Raw genomic sequence first — 22,365 nt, 5'->3', positions numbered from 1 at the left:
TTTCACGTTATTTTATGATTCAAAAGTGCATTTTTTTTTGGGGGTGGAGGAGGGGGTTATGGTAAGAATATGAAAACCTAGAGAAAAAAACTGATAAAATATTATTGCATCTTGCAAAATTTCATGGACTCTAAATGTAGACCATTTTTATTTGAAACTGTACCACAAAGAAACAATTTGACACACAAAATGTAGCATTAAAAATTATTTGTGGAATGAATGGTAAACCTTAAAATGTAGGTTGAAATGGGTGTTTCAACCTTTAAGTACAGACAAACAATTCTGACAACAACCAACTTTCTTAACAAATCAGTAAAGTTATAATTTAATCCTATTCTTCCAAAATTAAAACGACTTATTACCAGACGAAGCCAAATTAATTAATATAAACTTAAAGTGACTAACAAAACACAAAAAAATATTATCACATAATTGCCTTCCTGAATATACTTAAAACCACTAACCATTCTTGCTAATGATGCGTCACTCCTTAACACCTGGAAAATGAAAATAGTGAGGAAATTATGTGGATCTATAAGTGATCATGATAACTACAGTAGCAAATTAGAACAAATATGGAACTTCAAAATTTATATAAAGATATCTAAAAATGTGAGGTCTACCATTACAGGCAAGAAATGCTGTGACGAAATATATATATATATATATATATATATATATATATATATATATATATCATATTACTGTATAAAGATATCAATATTGTTACTAACATATGGAGCCCAGATGTTTGGCAAAATGCCTTTTATTACTGGTTTGATACACGCCAATTTTATGTAGATTTAAATGTGTTTCTAGGTATTACGAGTTACAAGGCCAATTTTTATTTTGCCTACCTAAGCTCTTACTTTATTTGAAGAATAAGTGCTTATTTCTGATAACAAACACACATTCAAAGTATACAGAAAACCCACAACAACAACAACACACATAAACAACACATCCAACCACCCCACACAACACAAACAAGCTGCATTCCGAACAATGGTACACAAGACTACTCAACATACCAATGAACCAACAGGATTACAACGAAGAACTAAACACAATCAAATACATAGCACAAGAAAACGGATATAACCCTAACATAATAGACAACATAATACGTAAGACAAAACAAAACCACAAAAAATAGAAGAATACAAACACAAAAAATACATCACACTAACATACGAAAACAAAAACACATATAAAATTGCAACCTCATTCAAGAAATTAAACTACAACATCGTATACAGAACAAATAACACTCTGCAAAAACATCTCAACACACAAACAAACAAACAAACAAATACAACCACACAGGCGTATACAAACTCAAATCTAACACCTGCAATAACTTCTACATAGGACAGACAGGCAGATCATTTCAAACACGTTACAAAGAACACATCACAGCCATAACAAAATTACAAAACACCTCCACATATGCAGAACACATCATAAATGCCAACCACACCTACAGAGACATCAACACAGACATGGAAATACTGCACATCCAACCAAAAAGCCAGAAACTCAACACACTAGAACAATATGAACACACGAAAACACACCCCAATGATATTCTCAACACACAACTCAATTTCAAAACACACACACTCTTTGACTCTACACTACGAATGCACCCACACTGGAAACAAGAGGCGCCAAGACCAACAACGACCAGTTCCGAAGATGACCGAAAATAGGTCGAAACATGTTAACAAGGTACGTTAAAATTTAATACAAGAAAGTTCCTATCATATATATTCCGAAAGAATTACATACAAGCGCAATGAAACATGCTAAATTGCACTTAAAGTGTTGCTCAAAATCGGAAGTGTTTCTGCGTTAATTTTTTAAATACAAATTTTGCTGCTTCAATGGGAAGTGTTAAATGAATTAACATCTACAGTTGTGGTAGACAGAAACACATTTGCTTCAAATATACTCTAGTTACGTCAGTTGATGTAAAACTATCTTTTCCTGTGACGAAAACTGTACTATCCTATGGAAGACGGAATTTAACATAAAAAAATCTAAAAATGTACATTGTAATGTGCAACCAACAATTTATGTTGCAAGAATATAATATAAATTAGGAGATAAAATACTGAGTGTTCAGTTCAAAGTGTGTCATGGCTCGCTGTATGCCATCATGTGTCTAGCCGATGAGCCTAGAGAATTCAATCTTCCTACATTTCCGCAGAGGCATATTACCAATGTGCCAGAGAAGTTGCCGCTGTATGCCATCATGTGTCTAGCCGATGAGCCTAGAGAATTCAATCTTCCTACATTTCCGCAGAGGCATATTACCTATGTGCCAGAGAAGTTGCCGCTGTATGCCATCATGTGTCTAGCCGATGAGCCTAGAGAATTCAATCTTCCTACATTTCTGCAGAGGCATATTACCTATGTGCCAGAGAAGTTGCCACTGTATGCCATCATGTGGCTAGCCGATGAGCCTAGAGAATTCAATCTTCCTACATTTCCGCAGAGGCATATTACCTATGTGCCAGAGAAGTTGCCACTGTATGCCATCATGTGGCTAGCCGATGAGCCTAGAGAATTCAATCTTCCTACATTTCCGCAGAGGCATATTACCTATGTGCCAGAAAAGTTGCCGCTGTATGCCATCATGTGGCTAGCCGATGAGCCTAGAGAATTCAATCTTCCTACATTTCCGCAGAGGCATATTACCTATGTGCCAGAGAAGTTGCCGCTGTATGCCATCATGTGGCTAGCCGATGAGCCTAGAGAATTCAATCTTCCTACATTTCCGCAGAGGCATATTACCTATGTGCCAGAAAAGTTGCCGCTGTATGCCATCATGTGGCTAGCCGATGAGCCTAGAGAATTCAATCTTCCTACATTTCCGCAGAGGCATATTACCTATGTGCCAGAGAAGTTGCCGCTGTATGCCATCATGTGTCTAGCCGATGAGCCTAGAGAATTCAATCTTCCTACATTTCCGCAGAGGCATATTACCTATGTGCCAGAGAAGTTGCCGCTGTATGCCATCATGTGGCTAGCCGATGAGCCTAGAGAATTCAATCTTCCTACATTTCCGCAGAGGCATATTACCTATGTGCCAGAGAAGTTGCCGCTGTATGCCATCATGTGTCTAGCCGATGAGCCTAGAGAATTCAATCTTCCTACATTTCCGCAGAGGCATATTACCTATGTGCCAGAAAAGTTGCCGCTGTATGCCATCATGTGGCTAGCCGATGAGCCTAGAGAATTCAATCTTCCTACATTTCCGCAGAGGCATATTACCTATGTGCCAGAGAAGTTGCCGCTGTATGCCATCATGTGGCTAGCCGATGAGCCTAGAGAATTCAATCTTCCTACATTTCCGCAGAGGCATATTACCTATGTGCCAGAAAAGTTGCCGCTGTATGCCATCATGTGGCTAGCCGATGAGCCTAGAGAATTCAATCTTCCTACATTTCCGCAGAGGCATATTACCTATGTGCCAGAAAAGTTGCCGCTGTATGCCATCATGTGGCTAGCCGATGAGCCTAGAGAATTCAATCTTCCTACATTTCCGCAGAGGCATATTACCTATGTGCCAGAAAAGTTGCCGCTGTATGCCATCATGTGGCTAGCCGATGAGCCTAGAGAATTCAATCTTCCTACATTTCCGCAGAGGCATATTACGTATGTGCCAGAGAAGTTGCCGCTGTATGCCATCATGTGTCTAGCCGATGAGCCTAGAGAATTCAATCTTCCTACATTTCCGCAGAGGCATATTACCTATGTGCCAGAGAAGTTGCCGCTGTATGCCATCATGTGTCTAGCCGATGAGCCTAGAGAATTCAATCTTCCTACATTTCCGCAGAGGCATATTACCTATGTGCCAGAGAAGTTGCCGCTGTATGCCATCATGTGTCTAGCCGATGAGCATAGAGAATTCAATCTTCCTACATTTCCGCAGAGGCATATTACCTATGTGCCAGAGAAGTTGCCGCTGTATGCCATCATGTGTCTAGCCGATGAGCCTAGAGAATTCAATCTTCCTACATTTCCGCAGAGGCATATTACCTATGTGCCAGAGAAGTTGCCGCTGTATGCCATCATGTGGCTAGCCGATGAGCCTAGAGAATTCAATCTTCCTACATTTCCGCAGAGGCATATTACCTATGTGCCAGAGAAGTTGCCGCTGTATGCCATCATGTGGCTAGCCGATGAGCCTAGAGAATTCAATCTTCCTACATTTCCGCAGAGGCATATTACCTATGTGCCAGAAAAGTTGCCGCTGTATGCCATCATGTGGCTAGCCGATGAGCCTAGAGAATTCAATCTTCCTACATTTCCGCAGAGGCATATTACCTATGTGCCAGAGAAGTTGCCGCTGTATGCCATCATGTGGCTAGCCGATGAGCCTAGAGAATTCAATCTTCCTACATTTCCGCAGAGGCATATTACCTATGTGCCAGAGAAGTTGCCGCTGTATGCCATCATGTGTCTAGCCGATGAGCCTAGAGAATTCAATCTTCCTACATTTCCGCAGAGGCATATTACCTATGTGCCAGAGAAGTTGCCGCTGTATGCCATCATGTGTCTAGCCGATGAGCCTAGAGAATTCAATCTTCCTACATTTCCGCAGAGGCATATTACCTATGTGCCAGAGAAGTTGCCGCTGTATGCCATCATGTGTCTAGCCGATGAGCCTAGAGAATTCAATCTTCCTACATTTCCGCAGAGGCATATTACCTATGTGCCAGAGAAGTTGCCGCTGTATGCCATCATGTGTCTAGCCGATGAGCCTAGAGAATTCAATCTTCCTACATTTCCGCAGAGGCATATTACCTATGTGCCAGAGAAGTTGCCGCTGTATGCCATCATGTGGCTAGCCGATGAGCCTAGAGAATTCAATCTTCCTACATTTCCGCAGAGGCATATTACCTATGTGCCAGAGAAGTTGCCGCTGTATGCCATCATGTGGCTAGCCGATGAGCCTAGAGAATTCAATCTTCCTACATTTCCGCAGAGGCATATTACCTATGTGCCAGAAAAGTTGCCGCTGTATGCCATCATGTGGCTAGCCGATGAGCCTAGAGAATTCAATCTTCCTACATTTCCGCAGAGGCATATTACCTATGTGCCAGAGAAGTTGCCGCTGTATGCCATCATGTGGCTAGCCGATGAGCCTAGAGAATTCAATCTTCCTACATTTCCGCAGAGGCATATTACCTATGTGCCAGAAAAGTTGCCGCTGTATGCCATCATGTGGCTAGCCGATGAGCCTAGAGAATTCAATCTTCCTACATTTCCGCAGAGGCATATTACCTATGTGCCAGAGAAGTTGCCGCTGTATGCCATCATGTGGCTAGCCGATGAGCCTAGAGAATTCAATCTTCCTACATTTCCGCAGAGGCATATTACCTATGTGCCAGAAAAGTTGCCGCTGTATGCCATCATGTGGCTAGCCGATGAGCCTAGAGAATTCAATCTTCCTACATTTCCGCAGAGGCATATTACCTATGTGCCAGAGAAGTTGCCGCTGTATGCCATCATGTGGCTAGCCGATGAGCCTAGAGAATTCAATCTTCCTACATTTCCGCAGAGGCATATTACCTATGTGCCAGAGAAGTTGCCTGGCAAGTACGGCGTTCATTCTGAAGAGTACTTAGCGGTACGTACAGTAACGCCAGAAGTGGCAGGAATGTGAGGTGAGTTTTTTTCTTTATGGGGAGAGGGTCAAGACGATTATTTACTTATTTGTTGACATTAACTTGGACGGTCAACATGGACACGGAGCATTTGATTTGTGTTGTGGAATGTTGCCGTACGCAACCGATGATAACAAATACCCTGCGTACGACTTGGCCGCGCAAAACACAGTTCGAAAGAGGTTATGGTAGCACACAGACCGTACAGACCGCCATCTGTTGCTACGACGTTCAAGTTATACAGTACACGTTCTCAAGTTCAGATCGAACGCCTTGAATAATAGGCAACTTCTCTGACATAAAAGCTGAAACTCGCTTCAAATCGCTGACTCACAACAGTGACATCATGACACACTTTGAAATGAACACCCAGTATATTAGCTTTTTTTAAATTTACAGTGAAGAATGGGTAGAATGGAGCACAGGAATTCGAACCTGGGTTTTCAGCTCTATGTTCTGACGCTTTATCCACTAAGCCACACCGGATTCAAATCCCGATGCCGGATTCAATCCTTCTCAGTTTAAAGTTCTAACTCTCTGTTCCCCTTTGGTGACCTACCATCATGTACTTTGTCACAGAATATGTGACAATGGCACAATGTCCAGTGGCCACTTAGTCACTCGTAATGAGTGCACCTCTGTACATAGTGTGTTGGACATTGTGCCACTGTCACATATTCTGTGACACAGTACATGAGGGTAGACCACCAAAAAGGAACAGAGAGGTAGAACTTAAACTGAGAAGGATTCAATATGATGTCGGGATTTGAATCTGGTGTGGCTTAGTGGATGAAGTGTCAGCATGTATACCTGAAAACCCGGGTTTGAATCCCAGTGCCGGAGAGAATTTTTCTCCATTTTACCCATTCTTCACCATATGGTAATGCAGAATTGCTGCACGGAAACATCATATGTACTTCGGTAATATAAATTTACAGTGCTTTTTTGCTTCTATTTTACGTATCACAAATGCCTACACATCTAGGCTCTCTTCATATGAAACCCATTTAAAAAGAATAATAGAATTCTAAGAACTTTCTGGATGAAAATCCAGGTGGTAAAAGAAAAATTGTCAAGCCGACAGTAAGACAAATAGATGATATGCAAGAGGAGCTTACGTGGGAATGAAGATGTGGCAACTGAGAGATTTAAATAGGAATGATTGGAAAGCTGTCATCTGAAAGACAAAAGCTATCTATAAGGGCCGTTATGAAGAAGATTATGATGATGATTAAATCTTGAAATAAATCTAATCTTATAACATAAATAATATAAAAGTAATCTATTAACATTGTCCCACAATACAAGCGATAATTCACTTACAAATTTATCATTTTCATAATTCACATAACATCAGAAAACTGAATTTACTTCTGCATTCCAAAGTTTGGAATTTCACTGAGAGTTGATTCATCGATCTTGGTGATGGAGAGAGATTCTAATCCTGCCATTATTCGTTTAGCATCTTCACAGAGCTGAAATAAATTATTGTAAGTAAAAAATTCAGCAAGCATTGTTGCAGAAACTTTCTATCTCCATACAATTTTAATGTAAATAAAAATGTAACACATTTTTTCATTGTATAGAATAAAAGATTCCGTTACACTTCACATATTCCACACAGTCATTATCTAAGATAAATTTACAATAAATATACTGAAACTTTATAATGAAATATAATTTACAAATTACCCCTTATCAAAATGTCTTAAAAGTTCAAGTTAAGTCCAGTGATATACAATTTGTAAACAATAAATTCAATTCAATACAGAGACCTAGATCATATATGTAACATATGTCGGGCTTATAGGCTTTGAGGTTAACAACTTTTGTCAGGTTTACTACGCTGCCATCTAGTTGTTACATAAGGAGTCACGTCATAATTCTCATTTGAATTGCATTAGCGACTGTGCTGCCATCTCGTGTTCATTTATGGTGGACGGGTGGTGATCCTGGCGGTTGTTCTCTTCAAAGTGCTGCCGATTTTAACGTAGCAAGGAGTTATCTGTTACATATATGATCTAGGGCGGAGATCAGACCACATAAGATTCTGCACTTTTGTCTAAAGAAGTTTTCAATTTGAGGTACATATAATTCTTTAGATAACAAATGAAGAACAAAAATGGAAATATCCATCCATTCTCAGCAATAATAACGTGAATGTAAAGAGTAATGTTATATTATCATCTCACTACAGCTGCCCAAAATATTGTAAAAAAAAAAAAAAAAAAGTAAAAAATTGTAGCAAATTACAAAATTGTAAAAATATGTAAAATTTGTAATTGTAATATTGTAAAATTTTGACTTGTTCCACATCTTAAAGCTTCATTGCTCATGTAAGATCTATGGAATATAATAAATGAAATGAAATATTCAAGTCACAAAAGATTTGGAAGTCCTCTTAACTTTGTAAACAAATATCAAATGTCAAGATAGGGAACGCCATTTATTTTATTACAAGATGTTGCATAAATAATATAGTCTATAATATTGTTTATGAAATTAAGATATCTTACCGTTATAATCTTTTGCACACTACAAAGTAAATCAGATATCCCTTCACTGGACTCATCCAAACGAGTAATTTGGGATGTGTTTAGAATCAAGGAATTGAACATGAGTTTGAAACTATTGATCTTCTGTCCGAGCTTTTCTACTTCTTCGAAACTGACACTCTCACTACTGCTATCTCCATCCTATAAAATAAAAACGATGAATGTATGACTTGAGGCTTTCCCGGCGTTTGATGTAGAATAACTCTTCTCGGTTTCTCAGCCAGGTGAGTTGGAGATTAGCTTCCAAGCTTTCGACGGCTAGCTCTGCCATCTTCTTCAGGGACGAAGTGATGTGGGACCACGTGTAGCCGGTATATATGCAAAAGTAGGGCTTCCCGCTGCGGGCCAATCAGGAGCTAGTTCCTAGTCCCGACCGCCAGGCGCATTCTGGTTGGTGGACACGTCAGCCAATCAGGAGCCACTTGCTGGTCCCGACTGTCTGCCGTGTGCTGGTGGTCTAAGCGTATTGATGGCAGGTTTCCATGCCGTACTCAGCTGTAGACCCCCGTCTCTGTTGAAACGGCATGGAAACCTGCCATCAATACGCTTAGACCACCAGCACACGGCAGACAGTCGGGACCAGCAAGTGGCTCCTGATTGGCTGACGTGTCCACCAACCAGAATGCGCCTGGCGGTCGGGACTAGGAACTAGCTCCTGATTGGCCCACAGCGGGAAGCCCTACTTTTGCATATATACCGGCTAGACGTGGTCCCACATCATTTCGTCCCTGAAGAAGATGGCAGAGCTAGCCATCGAAAGCTTGGAAGCTAATCTCCAACTCACCTGGCTGAGAACCCGAGAAGAGTTATTCTAAAAACGATGAAATTAGTATTAAAATCATAAGCACAGGAATTCAATATGTAACACAGAAAATACACAACAGGACATTTCACTGCTAAATATTGAAAAGTGAACATGCAGTGAATACGAAGTTTTGCATATTTTTCTATTCCTCTTCCCACACAAATCAGCATGCCATTTTCCAGACAGGTCAATGCACATACTCTTCCCTAGAATACCATACAGAATGATGAATTATGTTCCCAAAGGATGACGAACTCGGATGATGTAAAGCAAGTTGAGTAATTCTCACCTCATCTTCTGTTGATTCTTGTGTATCCCTTTCTTTCTCCAGCTTCCTTATAAGAGAAACTTGTGCCATTTGCTTTCTTTTTAAATCATCCACTTCTATGCCTTTCATTTCAGGGCATGGAATCTTTGGTGACAAAACATTTTTCTTCTTTTTTGATTGAAACATATTCTGTTAAATGAGATAAATTGAAAATATAAGAAACACACATAATGTTAACAATTACTAAAAATGTGAAGTGTCCAAAGATATCCGAGAAAAAGTATTAACAGGTTTTATGACATGACCAAAGCCCCCGACAGTATATCTCACCATGAAAATTTAAGAAAATTACAGATAGATCTCATTGCGGATGTAGTGTAGACCAGCCTCATATGGCACACCCTGAGCAATGACTTGTTTGTAAATTGGTCTACAGAACTGGCTTCATATATATGGGTCAATGACGAGCAGTCAAGAACCCATCATTAGTAAATATATATATATATATATATATATATATATATATATATATAAAATTATATAGTTCCTTCAATGCAAGCAATCTAAAACAGCTAGGTAAATTAAATTCTTATTTATAGTGAAGATGAAATGGGAAGAAGAGGAAGTTCTACTGTGATTTGTAAATAAAATAATAATAATAATAATAATAATAATAATAATAATAATAATAATAATAATAATAATAATGATGATGATAAATATTATGTGGCAGTGAATTTTAAATTGTCAAATAATACCCCTGAGAAGTTACAAATACATGGGAACAATTGTTTATTGTTTGTTAGTAAAATAACATGTACAAAAATAGTCTTAATTAACCTTATGATATCTGTGTTGTGTAAACATTAGTGGGTATGTTGAGGTCTAATGTAGTCAAAACTCCCATCCTCCCACAGACCACTGAAAGACAAATACGAGGGGGATCCAGGAAATAACGACCGTTTTGTTGTAATAATTAAAAAAAAAAAAATATTTATTTGAAAAAAACAAAGTCTGTTATATAACTGAAGCTTCCTTTACTTCTCTACATAATCACCACCTACATTTAAACATTTGTCGTATCTGTTCATTAGCTTTAGAATTCCCGTGTTATACTCCTCTGCCGCCAGTTCATTAAGCCAGGTGTTCACTGTCTTCTTCAACTCTTCATCACTTCCAAAACGCGTACCACCCAGAAAGTCTTTCAGCTTAGTGAAAAGGTGAAAATCGCTAGGAGCAAGGTCTGGACTATAGGGCGGATGATCAAAGATTTCCCAACCGAATTGATCCAGCAATTCTCGAGTTGAAGCAGCAGTGTGCGGGCGGGCGGGCGGGCGTTGTCGTGAAGAAGCACAACTCCTCTCGAAAGCATTCCTCGCCTCTTGTTTTGGATGGCTCGCCGTAGTTTTTGTAAAGTCTCACAATAACGATTTGCATTGATTGTAGTGCCTTTTGGCATGAAATCCAGCAAAAGAACACCTTTGCGATCCCAAAAGACAGTAGCCATGACTTTTTGTGTTGAGAGAGTCTGTTTGAATTTTCTCGGTTTCTTGGGTGATGAGGGATGATGCCACTCACGTGATTGGCGCTTGGTCTCTGGGGTGTTGTGAGACACCCAGGTCTCATCACCAGTCACAATTTGATCAAGAAAGGCGTCTCCATCTGTGTGATATCGCATCAAGAATGTCAATGCTGAGGCCATTCTCTGAGTTTTGTGTTGGTCACTCAGTTGCCGTGGAACCCATCGTGCACAGATTTTGTGGTAGCCAAGATGTTGCGACACAATTTCACCAAGCAAAGAACGAGAAATGTCAGGAAAGGCAATATGCAATTCGTCGAGTGATGTGCGCCTGTCTTGCAAGATTCTGTCGTTCACTTTAGTCTTCAGGTCTTCTGTGATGAGTGATGGGCGTCCGGGTCGATTTTCATCGTGGACATTTGTTCGCCCATTGTTGAACATTTCGCACCATTTTCTCACATTTCTTTCATTCATTACAGTATCACCATACACTTCTTTCAATTGCCGGTAAATTTCTGCAGGTTTTAAATGTCGGGCATTCAAAAATCGAATCACACTCCTCACCTCACAGTCGGCGGGATTATCAATCACGTCGTTCATTTTGAAGTAACACAAAATGCACAATGGCGACTTGTTGCAACCAGTACTCACAACATTATGAGAACACATGTTAAGGAAGCCAGTTGACCTTCAAACAAGGAAGGGGAGTCAGCTGCGCGCGGTGGGTATGCGCGAACGGTCATTATTTCTTGGATCCCCCTCGTAGCAACAGTTCTCATGTCACAGAGTTTTTATTTTATGTCTTTGTTTTTAGGGAAAACGCGGAAATTCTAGTTGAAGCAAGTAAAGCGATAGGGTTGGAAGTAAATCCCGAAAACACTAAGTATATGATTATGTCTCGTGACCAGAATATTGTACGAAATGGAACTATAAAAATTGGAGATTTATCCTTCGAAGAGGTGGAAAAATTCAAATATCTTGGAGCAACAGTAACAAATATAAATGACACTCGGGAGGAAATTAAACGCAGAATAAATATGGGAAATGCGTGTTATTATTTGGTTGAGAAGCTTTTGCCATCCAGTATGCTGTCAAAAAATCTGAAAGTTAGAATTTATAAAACAGTTATATTACCAGTTGTTCTGTATAGTTGTGAAACTTGGACTCTCACTTTGAGAGAGGAACAGAGATTAAGGGTGTTTGAGAATAAGGTTCTTAGGAAAATATTTGGGGCTAAGAGGGATGACGTTACAGGAGAATGGAGAAAGTTACACAATGCAGAGCTGCACGCATTGTATTCTTCACCTGACATAATTAGGAAAATAAAATCCAGACGTTTGAGATGGGCAGGACATGTAGCACGTATGGGCGAATCCAGAAATGCATATAGAGTGTTAGTTGGCAGGCCGGAGGGAAAAAGACCTTTGGGGAGGCCGAGACGTAGGTGGGAAAATGGATTTGAGGGAGGTAGGATATGATGGTAGAGACTGGATTAATCTTGATCAGGATAGGGATCAATGGCGGACTTATGTGAGGGTGGCAATGAACCTCCAGGTTCCTTAAAAGCCAGTAAGTAAGTCTTCCCAATTGGATCATCCTGTATATTTGCTCATCAAAATATGTTTTGTTTCCTCAATATGTTCTAAATGGTGTTACAGTTTAAGATCAGCACAATGCTTTTGTGCGATATTATATGAGCATGCCCCACACTAGATGCTACAATAATGTTTCATCAGAGACATTTTCTGCAAGATGCCAAGAGGATGGATCCAGCGTAAGCAGACCATGTTAAGGTATTGCGAGGTGTTGTGAGACACTATAAAACAAAACGTCGCGTCACCAAGAGCCACTGTCCTAGAAACTGACTCAGTTTTGAAAAGTATATTGTAAAGAAACACTCCTTGCAAAGAATATTTCATATGCAACATTTTGATGTCCTCGTCATAAAAGCTCTAGGTCATACACTACTGATTTCTTCACAGTGTAAAGAAACATTACTTATTATCTCATAAAGACAAAATAATATGGTCACCTCAGTTCCAGTCCCATCAGATGCAAATAGAAAGGATACAGAAAAGATTTTTACGTTATTTATATTTTAAAAAATATCACGTATCGTCTCATGACAAGCAAATTTCATATAATGAGTTACTTTTTGAATTTAATTATAAAACTTTAAAATCTCGACGATTAATAAATAGCCAAATTTTACTCTATAAGACTGTTAATGGTATATTGAATAACTGTGATTTTCTTAAATTCCTTCAGTTCAATGTAAAAAGAACAGAATTACGTCATAGGTAACCTTTTATCATTCCTATTCCTAGAACTGTTTTCTTCAAGAACTCTCTATTGTTTGTTATGTGTAATACTTACAACTCTGTCTTTAAACTGTGATTCTCAATTGGATTTCAGTTTAACAATTGAAAAATTTCATACAATATTAAAAAGCATTGTATTTCCTTAGATATTTAAATTATGAAGAAGTGTATTGTAATGTTTTTACTCAAGTTTTTAAATAATTTTGCATCATTATATTGACATTTGGCACTATATTAACTGTAATATTATAATATTCTAGCATCTATTACCATTATATATTTTCTTTCTTTTGTTTGTGTTGTTTGTTTTATTGTTTTTTTTTTCTCTCTTATTATGTATTTTGTTTATACATCTGTGTAAGCCACCTGTAATTGGAAGCCTGCTTCTGTTGGTGGTGGATTTAAAATAAAATAAAATAAAATAAAAATAAAAATAAAAACACTAAAATCAAGCAACTGTAATCTTATTCACTTAGCAAGGCACTCGAAAGACACCTGACTAGCAATACATCACACCCAATAATAGCGAGGAAATGTGACTCGCAAATAATTAATCATAATGTATTTGAGAACTCATTTCTACTTATATAGTGACAAAACAATAGCCATTTGTTTATTAAGTAACCACAAAAAAGTTTGAATAATATAAACACAGATCTGGATGCTTACTTTCAACTCATCACTGGCTGACCACTCCATCCAAAACTTACACATATTTAGATATTCATTATCATTCGATGCATCACCACCAGATGTCTGCTTTGTCCCCTTACACATTGTAACAAAATGAACAAGTCTTTTCCAAAACTCTATATTATCTGATGCTGAGCAATTACCCTGGAACATTATAAAAAGAAAAAATAAATTTATTTTCTTTTTTTCATTATAAAACCTGTGGGGTAACACCAGACAGTTTTTAAATTATTGTATTATGCTCATTTCTGAATGCCAGCACATCATTTGTACATTGTCACATTCTAAATATACATAAAAATGGATAATCACAAAAACCGCAAATTATCAATCATTACACAAGTGGTATCTGAAAGTCTCAGGAATCTTCTATGCCACATCAATAAATTTAGGAATGCAGTTATATTGTCAGACTCCAAAGCAGCTATTCTATCAACAGTCTCTAAACACATACCTTCATCTCAAACAGCAGAAATAACTCAAATGCTCTCTCAATTAATATCACTCAATAAAAGAATTGTATTCCAATGGATACCATCCCATTGTGGAATCCTGGGAAGCGAGAATGCGGGTGCTTTAGCAAAGAAGGGCAGCACTGCTACTTACAGACCTGTTACTAAATCTACATATTACTCTGTGAAGAGATTTATTAAATCTACATACTTAGACTTCAACAAACAAAATTTGATAACACAATCACAAGGGAAAAAATGGAACTCTCTGCATCAAAATCCACAGTTAATTCCCGATTTACCACGAAAATCGTCTGTGGCTGCGTTTAGATTGGCAACAGGCCATGACTGTTTGGCCAAACACCTGCATAGAATTTGAATATATCAGTCCCCTAACTCTCCATTGTGCAAATCAAACCAAGAAATGGATTCGGAACACCTCAAAATCTGTGCTTCAGTGGCTGGTCATGACAATATCTTTGAAAAATATTGGAGTGCAAGAGGTCAAATGACTTTATTGTCAAATATATATTATTATAATGTACCGAAGTACATATGATATTTCCATGCAGATATTCTGCGTCATCATACGATGAAAGAGTAATGGAACGGAGAAAAATTCTCTCCGGCGCCGGGATTTGAACCCGGGTTTTCAGCTCTACGTGCTGACGCTTTATAAACTAAGCCACACCGGATTCCACCTCGGCGTCGGAAGAATCGTCTCACTTTTAAGTTCCAACTCTTGGGTTCCCTCTAGTGGCCGCCCTCTGCACTACGTCATAGATATCTATGAACTGTCGGATCCCGGCCAACTAGTAACTCATTACGAGTGCACCTCAGCAGGTCCTAGGTTCATAGATATCTATGACGTAGTGCAGAGGGCGGCCACTAGAGGGAACCCAAGAGTTGGAACTTAAAAGTGAGACGATTCTTCCGACGCCGAGGTGGAATCTGGTTTGGCTTAGTTTATAAAGCGTCAGCACATAGAGCTGAAAACCCGCGTTCAAATCCCGGCGCCGGAGAGAATTTTTCTCCGTTCCATTACTCTTTCATCGTATTATTGTCAAATGCCTGGCATTAGAAAACAACAACAACAAGTGGTATCTTAAAAAGAATACAAAAAAAAAACTGTCTGATATCACCCCATTTGACGGTAATATAATTCATGCAAGAAAGTAAGTTCATCCCTACAGCAAACATAATATCAATGCAAGAGTCTGATCTGTTGCTAAGCAACACATATGTAAGACATTGAAATGTTCGTAACATTTTAATCATTTAAGATTCGAGCATAAACATTTTACGTTAAAATTAACATATTACAGACAATAAAATAGAAATGGTGACATGTGATAACAGAAGTGAAGTAGAAAATTCATCTCCTGACCTCATGTCAAGAGGAAATATATACATATAGTGCTTTATAATTATGTACAATTTCCATATTTTAAGGGGGCTGAAAGACAATATCACGAAAGAAAATTTCTATCATAAACATCTAAGAACTGCTTCATGTAAATGAGTCATTTCCAAAAATTGTAAACAAATGGACGATTGAGAACGTCAAAATTAAAGTACTATTTAGTACATATTCTGCATGTATTAATATAGTGCAATGTCTCTGCCACAGTAATCCGTCACTGTACACTCACCTTGCTTTACAGCACTGTTTTGAATGATGTAACAGACATGACATGGAGTAACAGATCTGACAGGTAACAGACATGACAAAGCAAACAAGCATGTGTGAACCTAAAATGTTTTTGCTTAAAAATCTTCAAAATAGCAACTTAACTACTGGACACGTGTATTATTATGTCCTCTTGATCTTGACTTTATATGTTGTTATTTGTGGAAAACACAACACAAACAGATCTGACAGAGTAAAAATGCACGCTTAGACTAAAACACAAAGCAAGAGTTTGACACACAAACTCGCCAAATCAAAATGAGTGAACATAGCAGTACAATCAAAATGGGTCTTTGTGCATCATTTTGGCTTGTGCTGACATCTGTGGGATTTCTTTTTCAACTGTATATCCATAGGAACAGAATAGTGTAACAGACCTGGCTGACTTACTGGACTAGAGTAATTATGTAATCATATTTAAGGAAATATAAACTCAGACATAAATGAAGAAGTTTTGATAATACGAAATGTTTCTTTAGTTTTTTTCTCAATTACATTATCAAACAAACCTTTATCTGGACATAATCATGCTCCATTTTAAAAACTTAACTAGTATGGACACTGCATTTTAACGGTCAGTATGAAAATTTTATTTTATTCTCGTGAAATATTTCACATGAAGGAAATAATTCTTGTGACGTTTACTACATTAGTATTGAAACTACTCACTGTTAGGAATTTATAACTCTATCGTTATAAATGCAATAATGGGAAGGGTAAGAATTGATGGACATCATTTGTTATACAAATTCTGCAAATGACCCAAATACGAACTTTTAAGGAAGTGCCAGTTATGCTTAAAGAGGTAAAAAACATTTCCAGCAAATGAAAGACTACTCTTGTTATATTGTTAATAATGGTCATTCTACTCTTTCTTTTCTAGCAATAGTTAAGGTGCATGTTTTACAGATATAGTGATGAATGTAATTGGTACACAAACTACCAGTACTTACAAGATGTTGTGTAGCTTAAAAACGGCACTTCGTTTACATATTACAAATCAAATTTCTATAATTTTAGTCCCATTTCTGAAACTTAATACTTACCAAAACTATATTTGGTTTAGATGGCGGACACAAACCACATTCAAGCACAACCTTTGTAACATCTGTAAAATAACATTTACGTTGAAACACAGTTAAGACAAATTTTCACAACACATGAGGTCTAACAGAAAAGTATCCAGTTATTTAATAGTAAATAAAAAAATGACCAGGAATTCACAGGATACTTGTAATTGCATTAAACATTTATGCTCTCAGCTGGGTGTTATTGTAATACTTAGAGATTTTTAAGGAATTGGTTTTCATACTTAGGGGCCTATAAGGATTGTGAATATGACTAAAAGTGAAATAAATTTAATGTAATTTATGTGTTATTATTAATAATTATTTTTCCTTTATTTCTCTATTTAACTTAATACATATACTGTACAAACACTGTATTTACTATGAGGGTCATTTCATAAATAATGCACAGGTTGGCAGAACTGTGAAACAGATGATGAAACACCAATGAAAATTACGTCAGTTGCAGTTGAAGGATTGAGGAAGAAGCACGTGTGTCTGTTTCGTTCATAGCATACTCTGTGTTTAGATAACGAGAGCTGGAAATGGAGCCTACACGTATCTCGGGTACTGTGATGATTGAAATCAAAGATCGAATCTTTACATGGCAGGGCTGTAGGGGGCTACAGAAATCCACACTTCCATAGTGCTTTTAAAATATGGATAATGTACATTGTAAACAATTTTAATAAAGACACCCTCTTGACAAAATTCTGCATAAGCCACTGCATTGCTGAAATTATGCCACACTTTCTTCGAATGTGAATTATGTGACTTTTGTTTCAAGGTCACAGCCAGGGCGAAGTTTTCTTGAACATTTTTTTTTTTTTATTTTTTCGTGAAAAATACATAAAATATCATATTTATGGTTAAATATGTGAAAATTTCGTAACTTTTTTTTTTCTCCATGTAATGTCATACACAATCTTAATTAGAAATCATTTTATAGACAGCAGAATATTTACATCATTCATGGCGAAATAAAGCTGTTTAATAATAATAATAATAATAATAATAATAATAATAATAATAATAATAATAATAATAATAATAATAACACATACATACAATAGTTAGTTTCATGTTACAACTTGTCTCACCTTGATTTCCAACAGTTATGTCCATTTTCTGCAACATCCATTTGATGAGCTCCAATCTTTTCTTCCCGGGCTCAAGAAGACTACTTTTAAGAGTTTCTTTATTTATTTCCATGCCAGAACTTGACAGTCCATTTTGAATCTGTGTAAGAAATTCTTCAGATGTCTCCATTCTATAAAATATAAAATGCAATGAAATGAAATTGTGTTTATAGAATATACACAGTAAAACAAAATATAACGTATAATACAATTTGAAGAATCAAGAACGCCACTGATATAGCTCAGTTGCCAGACATGTATAAGTGAGTGCCTGCTGAACCAGAGCTGTGCTCGGACATGGGTTCAATTCTCGCTTGGGCTGATTTCCTGATTTGGTTCTTTCCAAGGTTTTTCCCAACCGTAAGATGAATGCCAGGTAATCTATGGCGAATCCTCGGCCTCAACTCGCCAAATACTGTCTCTCACCAATTCCATCAATACTAAATAATCTGGTAGTTTATACAGCAAAATCCGTCACTTATACATAAAGAAATGCTCAAAGAAAAGAAAATACTCAGACATGAGACACTGCAAAATAGCAGAAGCAGCTCAGGCAGACCCATGTCACGTTATGAATGGTTACATGTCCTATGGGAATTAATAGGGGTCAAGCGTAGGCCTGAAGGAAGAAAAAGCTGATTTAGATATTGATACCTCAGACTAAATCCTTGACACCATACACATAGAATTTCTCTCTTCCACATAATTTCACAGATTAAGTAACTACTCTTACCTTATTTACTCGTAAGTGATAAATTCTTAAATTAAAAATATAATTAACCTGTCTTATTTTCCCGCCTTTTCGTCCTTGAAGTACAAGAATAGTAATTTCAGGTGACAAGGCCTAAATTGTCATATCGCACAATTTCCCGCCAGTTCCCATCGTTCTCTTCATAATACATAATTGCCAATACTGCAAAATTTAATTATTTAATTACAATATACAGAAAAATGTTCTTATATACGCTGGAGTTCATAGTATTTTATTGCTACAGCTATATGGAGAGAAAAAATATTTGATTCTCAAAAGACGTTGCTTGCGCTATAGGAATCAGTTAGAATATACAAGGAGCGTGTGAAAGCTTGACGTATGTGACGTTGGTATTGCAGCTCGCCATATTGACGAGAAAAAACTACTCGTGCTCTCTTCCACTCCGTAACTAATATAATAGTACGTTTCATTGAGTCTTCCTTGAGATTCACGTTCTACATACTCAATAAAAACTGTGAAAAACTGCGTGATATTAGATTATGAAGAACCGAAAAGTTCTTTAGATTTAGAATATTTACTATTTGCCACTGACTAGCTTTATGCCGTTTATGCACAAATATGAAGGAAGATCAATGTTGCCAAAAGACAAATATTTTCCCTAGACAAAAAATGGCACTAATAAATCGGTGAATAAAAGAATAATATTTTCCCTGAACTAAATGTACAATACAAATGGAGTAAAAATTTATATTTTTGCCGTTTCTTTTACTTTATTTCTTTACTGAATATTTATATTGTTTCATCTGAATTGGTTTGTTAGACAACTGTTAGTATAAGAGGGTATAGGTCTATGATAAGAAAAATGAAAAATATAATTCATGCAAAGGCCATAATAATGTTGGAGTACTATCCATTGCTAAGCAAGTGATGTCAGATGTTGAAACTCGTGTAGTTCATGTGGAGAGTCCGCATGAAGTCAGTTGAACTCTCATTCAGGAGGTTCCTAGTTCAAACCCCATGTCTGAGCAATCTGACTGAGGTTTTTCATGGTTTCCCTCGGTCACAGAGGCAAATGCTGGATTTCAAATTTACATACCATGATTTATCATCGCCTTAATCACCAATATCATAAACATTAAAACAAAATCTGTATCATGTTACATGAACACAAGCCATCTATAACTCACAACAATAGAAACATAAACTCAACAATAGTCAATGGTTTACTGTATATGGTATACCCAAAGATCCTACACACGTCATATGACTACAGATGTTAAAGTGTGTATAAATAAAAAAAAAAAAAAAAATAAATGAAAAAAGCCATTTGGACAAGTTAAAAGAATCCTTAGGTGGAGAGTTACCTGATACTCTTGAGTGAAAAATAGACCAAACTGATTCAAAAGACAGGACAAAAGCTGGACACAAAAACATTTGAAGATGTCCTATTCCTTAGGACTTTTTTAGATTCAGAAGTCAAATTTAAGCTTCAAAATTGATATTGCTTGTTAATTTGCATAGACATATATTAAGTAATTATCAGGGAACGGATTTATATGGACTAAAAATATATGAAATATGTAGATATATATGTAGTTATTTTTACCAAAATATGGAATTAAATATGGATTTTTACCAAAATATGGAATTAAATATGGACTTAAAATTATAAAAAAATGACTATGTACGTTAAATATTGGTACATTTTAATCAAACTAAACAAAAAATATAATGGACGTACCTTATCTTCCAATGTAGTTTCAACAAAACACAATTTTTATTGTCTGTTACCATAACAATAGGTTACAAACATTTCTTTCAAGTGCTGAAAAGTGAATCTTCTTCTATTGTCTCTGAGGATAGATTTATACTGACTAAAAGAGCGTTCGACGTCACAAGAAGTAACTGGTACATAATTCAATTTCACAATGTCTGCTGGGGATAAGTCCAAGTTAATCTTCACTGTTGATTCACCACTCATCACAGCAACAACCTTTTGTAGTTCTTCATATCCAGGGTTTTTTGAAAGTACAGTGTCCACCTTAGCTCTTACTGCATCTGCAACTTTACCTCTACCACGATTCAGTTGTTCCACAGTACTATTTATAATTTCAAAACTTTCAGATAGTGAAAGGTGCCTATTTTGGAGACTTTTGAGCGTTTTTATGATGCATGAAAATGTATGCTGAATGTGAGCTAAGTCATTCTTCACACTTATGTCACAGGTAACTGTTTTCGCAGTATCAATTGAGACTGCATCTTCAGAGTCCAATGCAAGGAGAACATTGTTAATAGAGTCTATATGTTCGGCATAATATTCAACTGCTTCTAGCCATGTACCCCATCTAGTTAAAATTGGCTTTGGTGGCAATGGAATTTCAGGGTACATTTCTTTCAACACGTTAACTCTACTGGGAGCTTTGAGAAATACTTTTTTCACTGATGAAATCAACAAATCTACTTTAGGGAAATTGTCTCTGACCACTTCTGCCACACGATGAAATGCATGCGCCACACAAGTAAAATGAGTCAATTTAGGATATACAACAGATAATGCTTGTCCAGCTTTGACCATATAAGGGGCAGCATCGCTAATAAAGAATAACACATTATCGTACATAATACCCTTTGGCCACAGGATACCCATAGCTTCGTTGAACAGTTTAACTATAGTTTTGTTATTGCACTTTTCTAGAACATCACAATGTAAAAGAATTCGTTCAGAATATTGTTCACTTAACAAACCGATAACTACATTACCAACAAGTCTACCTTCTTTGTCGGGAGTCTCATCAATGGAAACCCAAATTGAACTATCTTTAATTTCATCTCTTATCTTCTGTATTGTCTCATCGTAGATGGATGGAGCATACGTCTTCCTAAGTGTTGACTCATCCGGGATTGTATGTTGAGTATATTTTTCAAGGAATTCCCTGAAGACCTTATTCTTTAGTTTGTAGAGAGGAATATCAGCAGAGATGAGAGAACGGCACAGGTCGATGTTAAACTCAGATCTTACATTCGATGTTGTTGGTTGTGTTAAAAACAATTGTCTCTGCTTGGAATTTAGTTGTTTGTTGGCCTGATGTTTACTAGTTGTAATGTGTTGTTGCACCAGGAACTTTTGTGTAGATGATACTGCACACTGACACAAATTACAAAATAATATTTTATTGTCAGTTGATAAACCATCTTCTTTAAATTCTGAAATGTAACTTGTTAGTTTTGATTTTAAATTGACTGAATGACGTACTTTTGGCATATTTACCGTCTTTATAGTATGATTTACAAAACTGAACCTATGTGTACTCTGACTGGCATTTAACTGTTGAGCTGCACAACTGAAGTCTGTTAAAAATTTTAAATTAAATTAATACAGTTTTGTAACTTACTTTCCCATTGTTGATAGGACTGCTAATTTTCAAATAACTCTGATGTTAAAGGGATTACTGAACATGTGTTTAAA

General features: G+C 36.9%; 1 protein-coding gene across 2 annotated transcripts; it reads right to left on the bottom strand.

Moving 5' to 3' along the window:
• Positions 1–119: 119 nt before the first annotated feature.
• LOC138713791 (uncharacterized) lies at positions 120–19,257 on the bottom strand. 2 transcript variants are annotated; one of them, XM_069846215.1, is made up of 8 exons: positions 18,921–19,257; positions 18,149–18,318; positions 17,028–17,089; positions 13,816–13,983; positions 9,328–9,495; positions 8,195–8,374; positions 7,002–7,153; positions 120–497 (listed from the first exon to the last, which is right to left on the bottom strand). In XM_069846215.1, the coding sequence occupies exons 2-7, from the start codon at positions 18,315–18,317 to the stop codon at positions 7,046–7,048; spliced, it is 855 nt and encodes a 284-aa protein (XP_069702316.1). In that variant the 5' UTR covers position 18,318; positions 18,921–19,257; the 3' UTR covers positions 120–497; positions 7,002–7,045. The 2 variants fall into 2 exon arrangements, with proteins under 2 accessions (XP_069702316.1, XP_069702315.1); XM_069846214.1 differs by having other exon boundaries at positions 18,969–19,257.
• Between the last annotated feature and the right edge of the window lie 3,108 nt (positions 19,258–22,365).

Source organism: Periplaneta americana, chromosome 14, assembly GCF_040183065.1.
Source record: "Periplaneta americana isolate PAMFEO1 chromosome 14, P.americana_PAMFEO1_priV1, whole genome shotgun sequence".
Classification (NCBI taxonomy): Eukaryota; Metazoa; Arthropoda; class Insecta; order Blattodea; family Blattidae; genus Periplaneta; species Periplaneta americana.
The sequence above is the reverse complement of the archived record's forward strand: the minus strand, read 5'-3'. Positions and strand labels throughout refer to the sequence as shown.

What these genes read in the sequence shown, in the direction of transcription:
- LOC138713791 (XM_069846215.1), bottom strand. Translation starts at nt 18,317, where the DNA reads ATGGAGACATCTGAAGAATTTCTTACACAGATTCAAAATGGACTGTCA. An exon ending in CATAACTGTTGGAAATCAAG is followed by an intron (nt 17,090 to 18,148) that starts GTGAGACAAGTT and finishes GTTATTTTACAG; the next exon opens with ATGTTACAAAGGTTGTGCTT. An exon ending in GTGTGCAAAAGATTATAACG is followed by an intron (nt 7,154 to 8,194) that starts GTAAGATATCTT and finishes AATTTATTTCAG; the next exon opens with CTCTGTGAAGATGCTAAACG.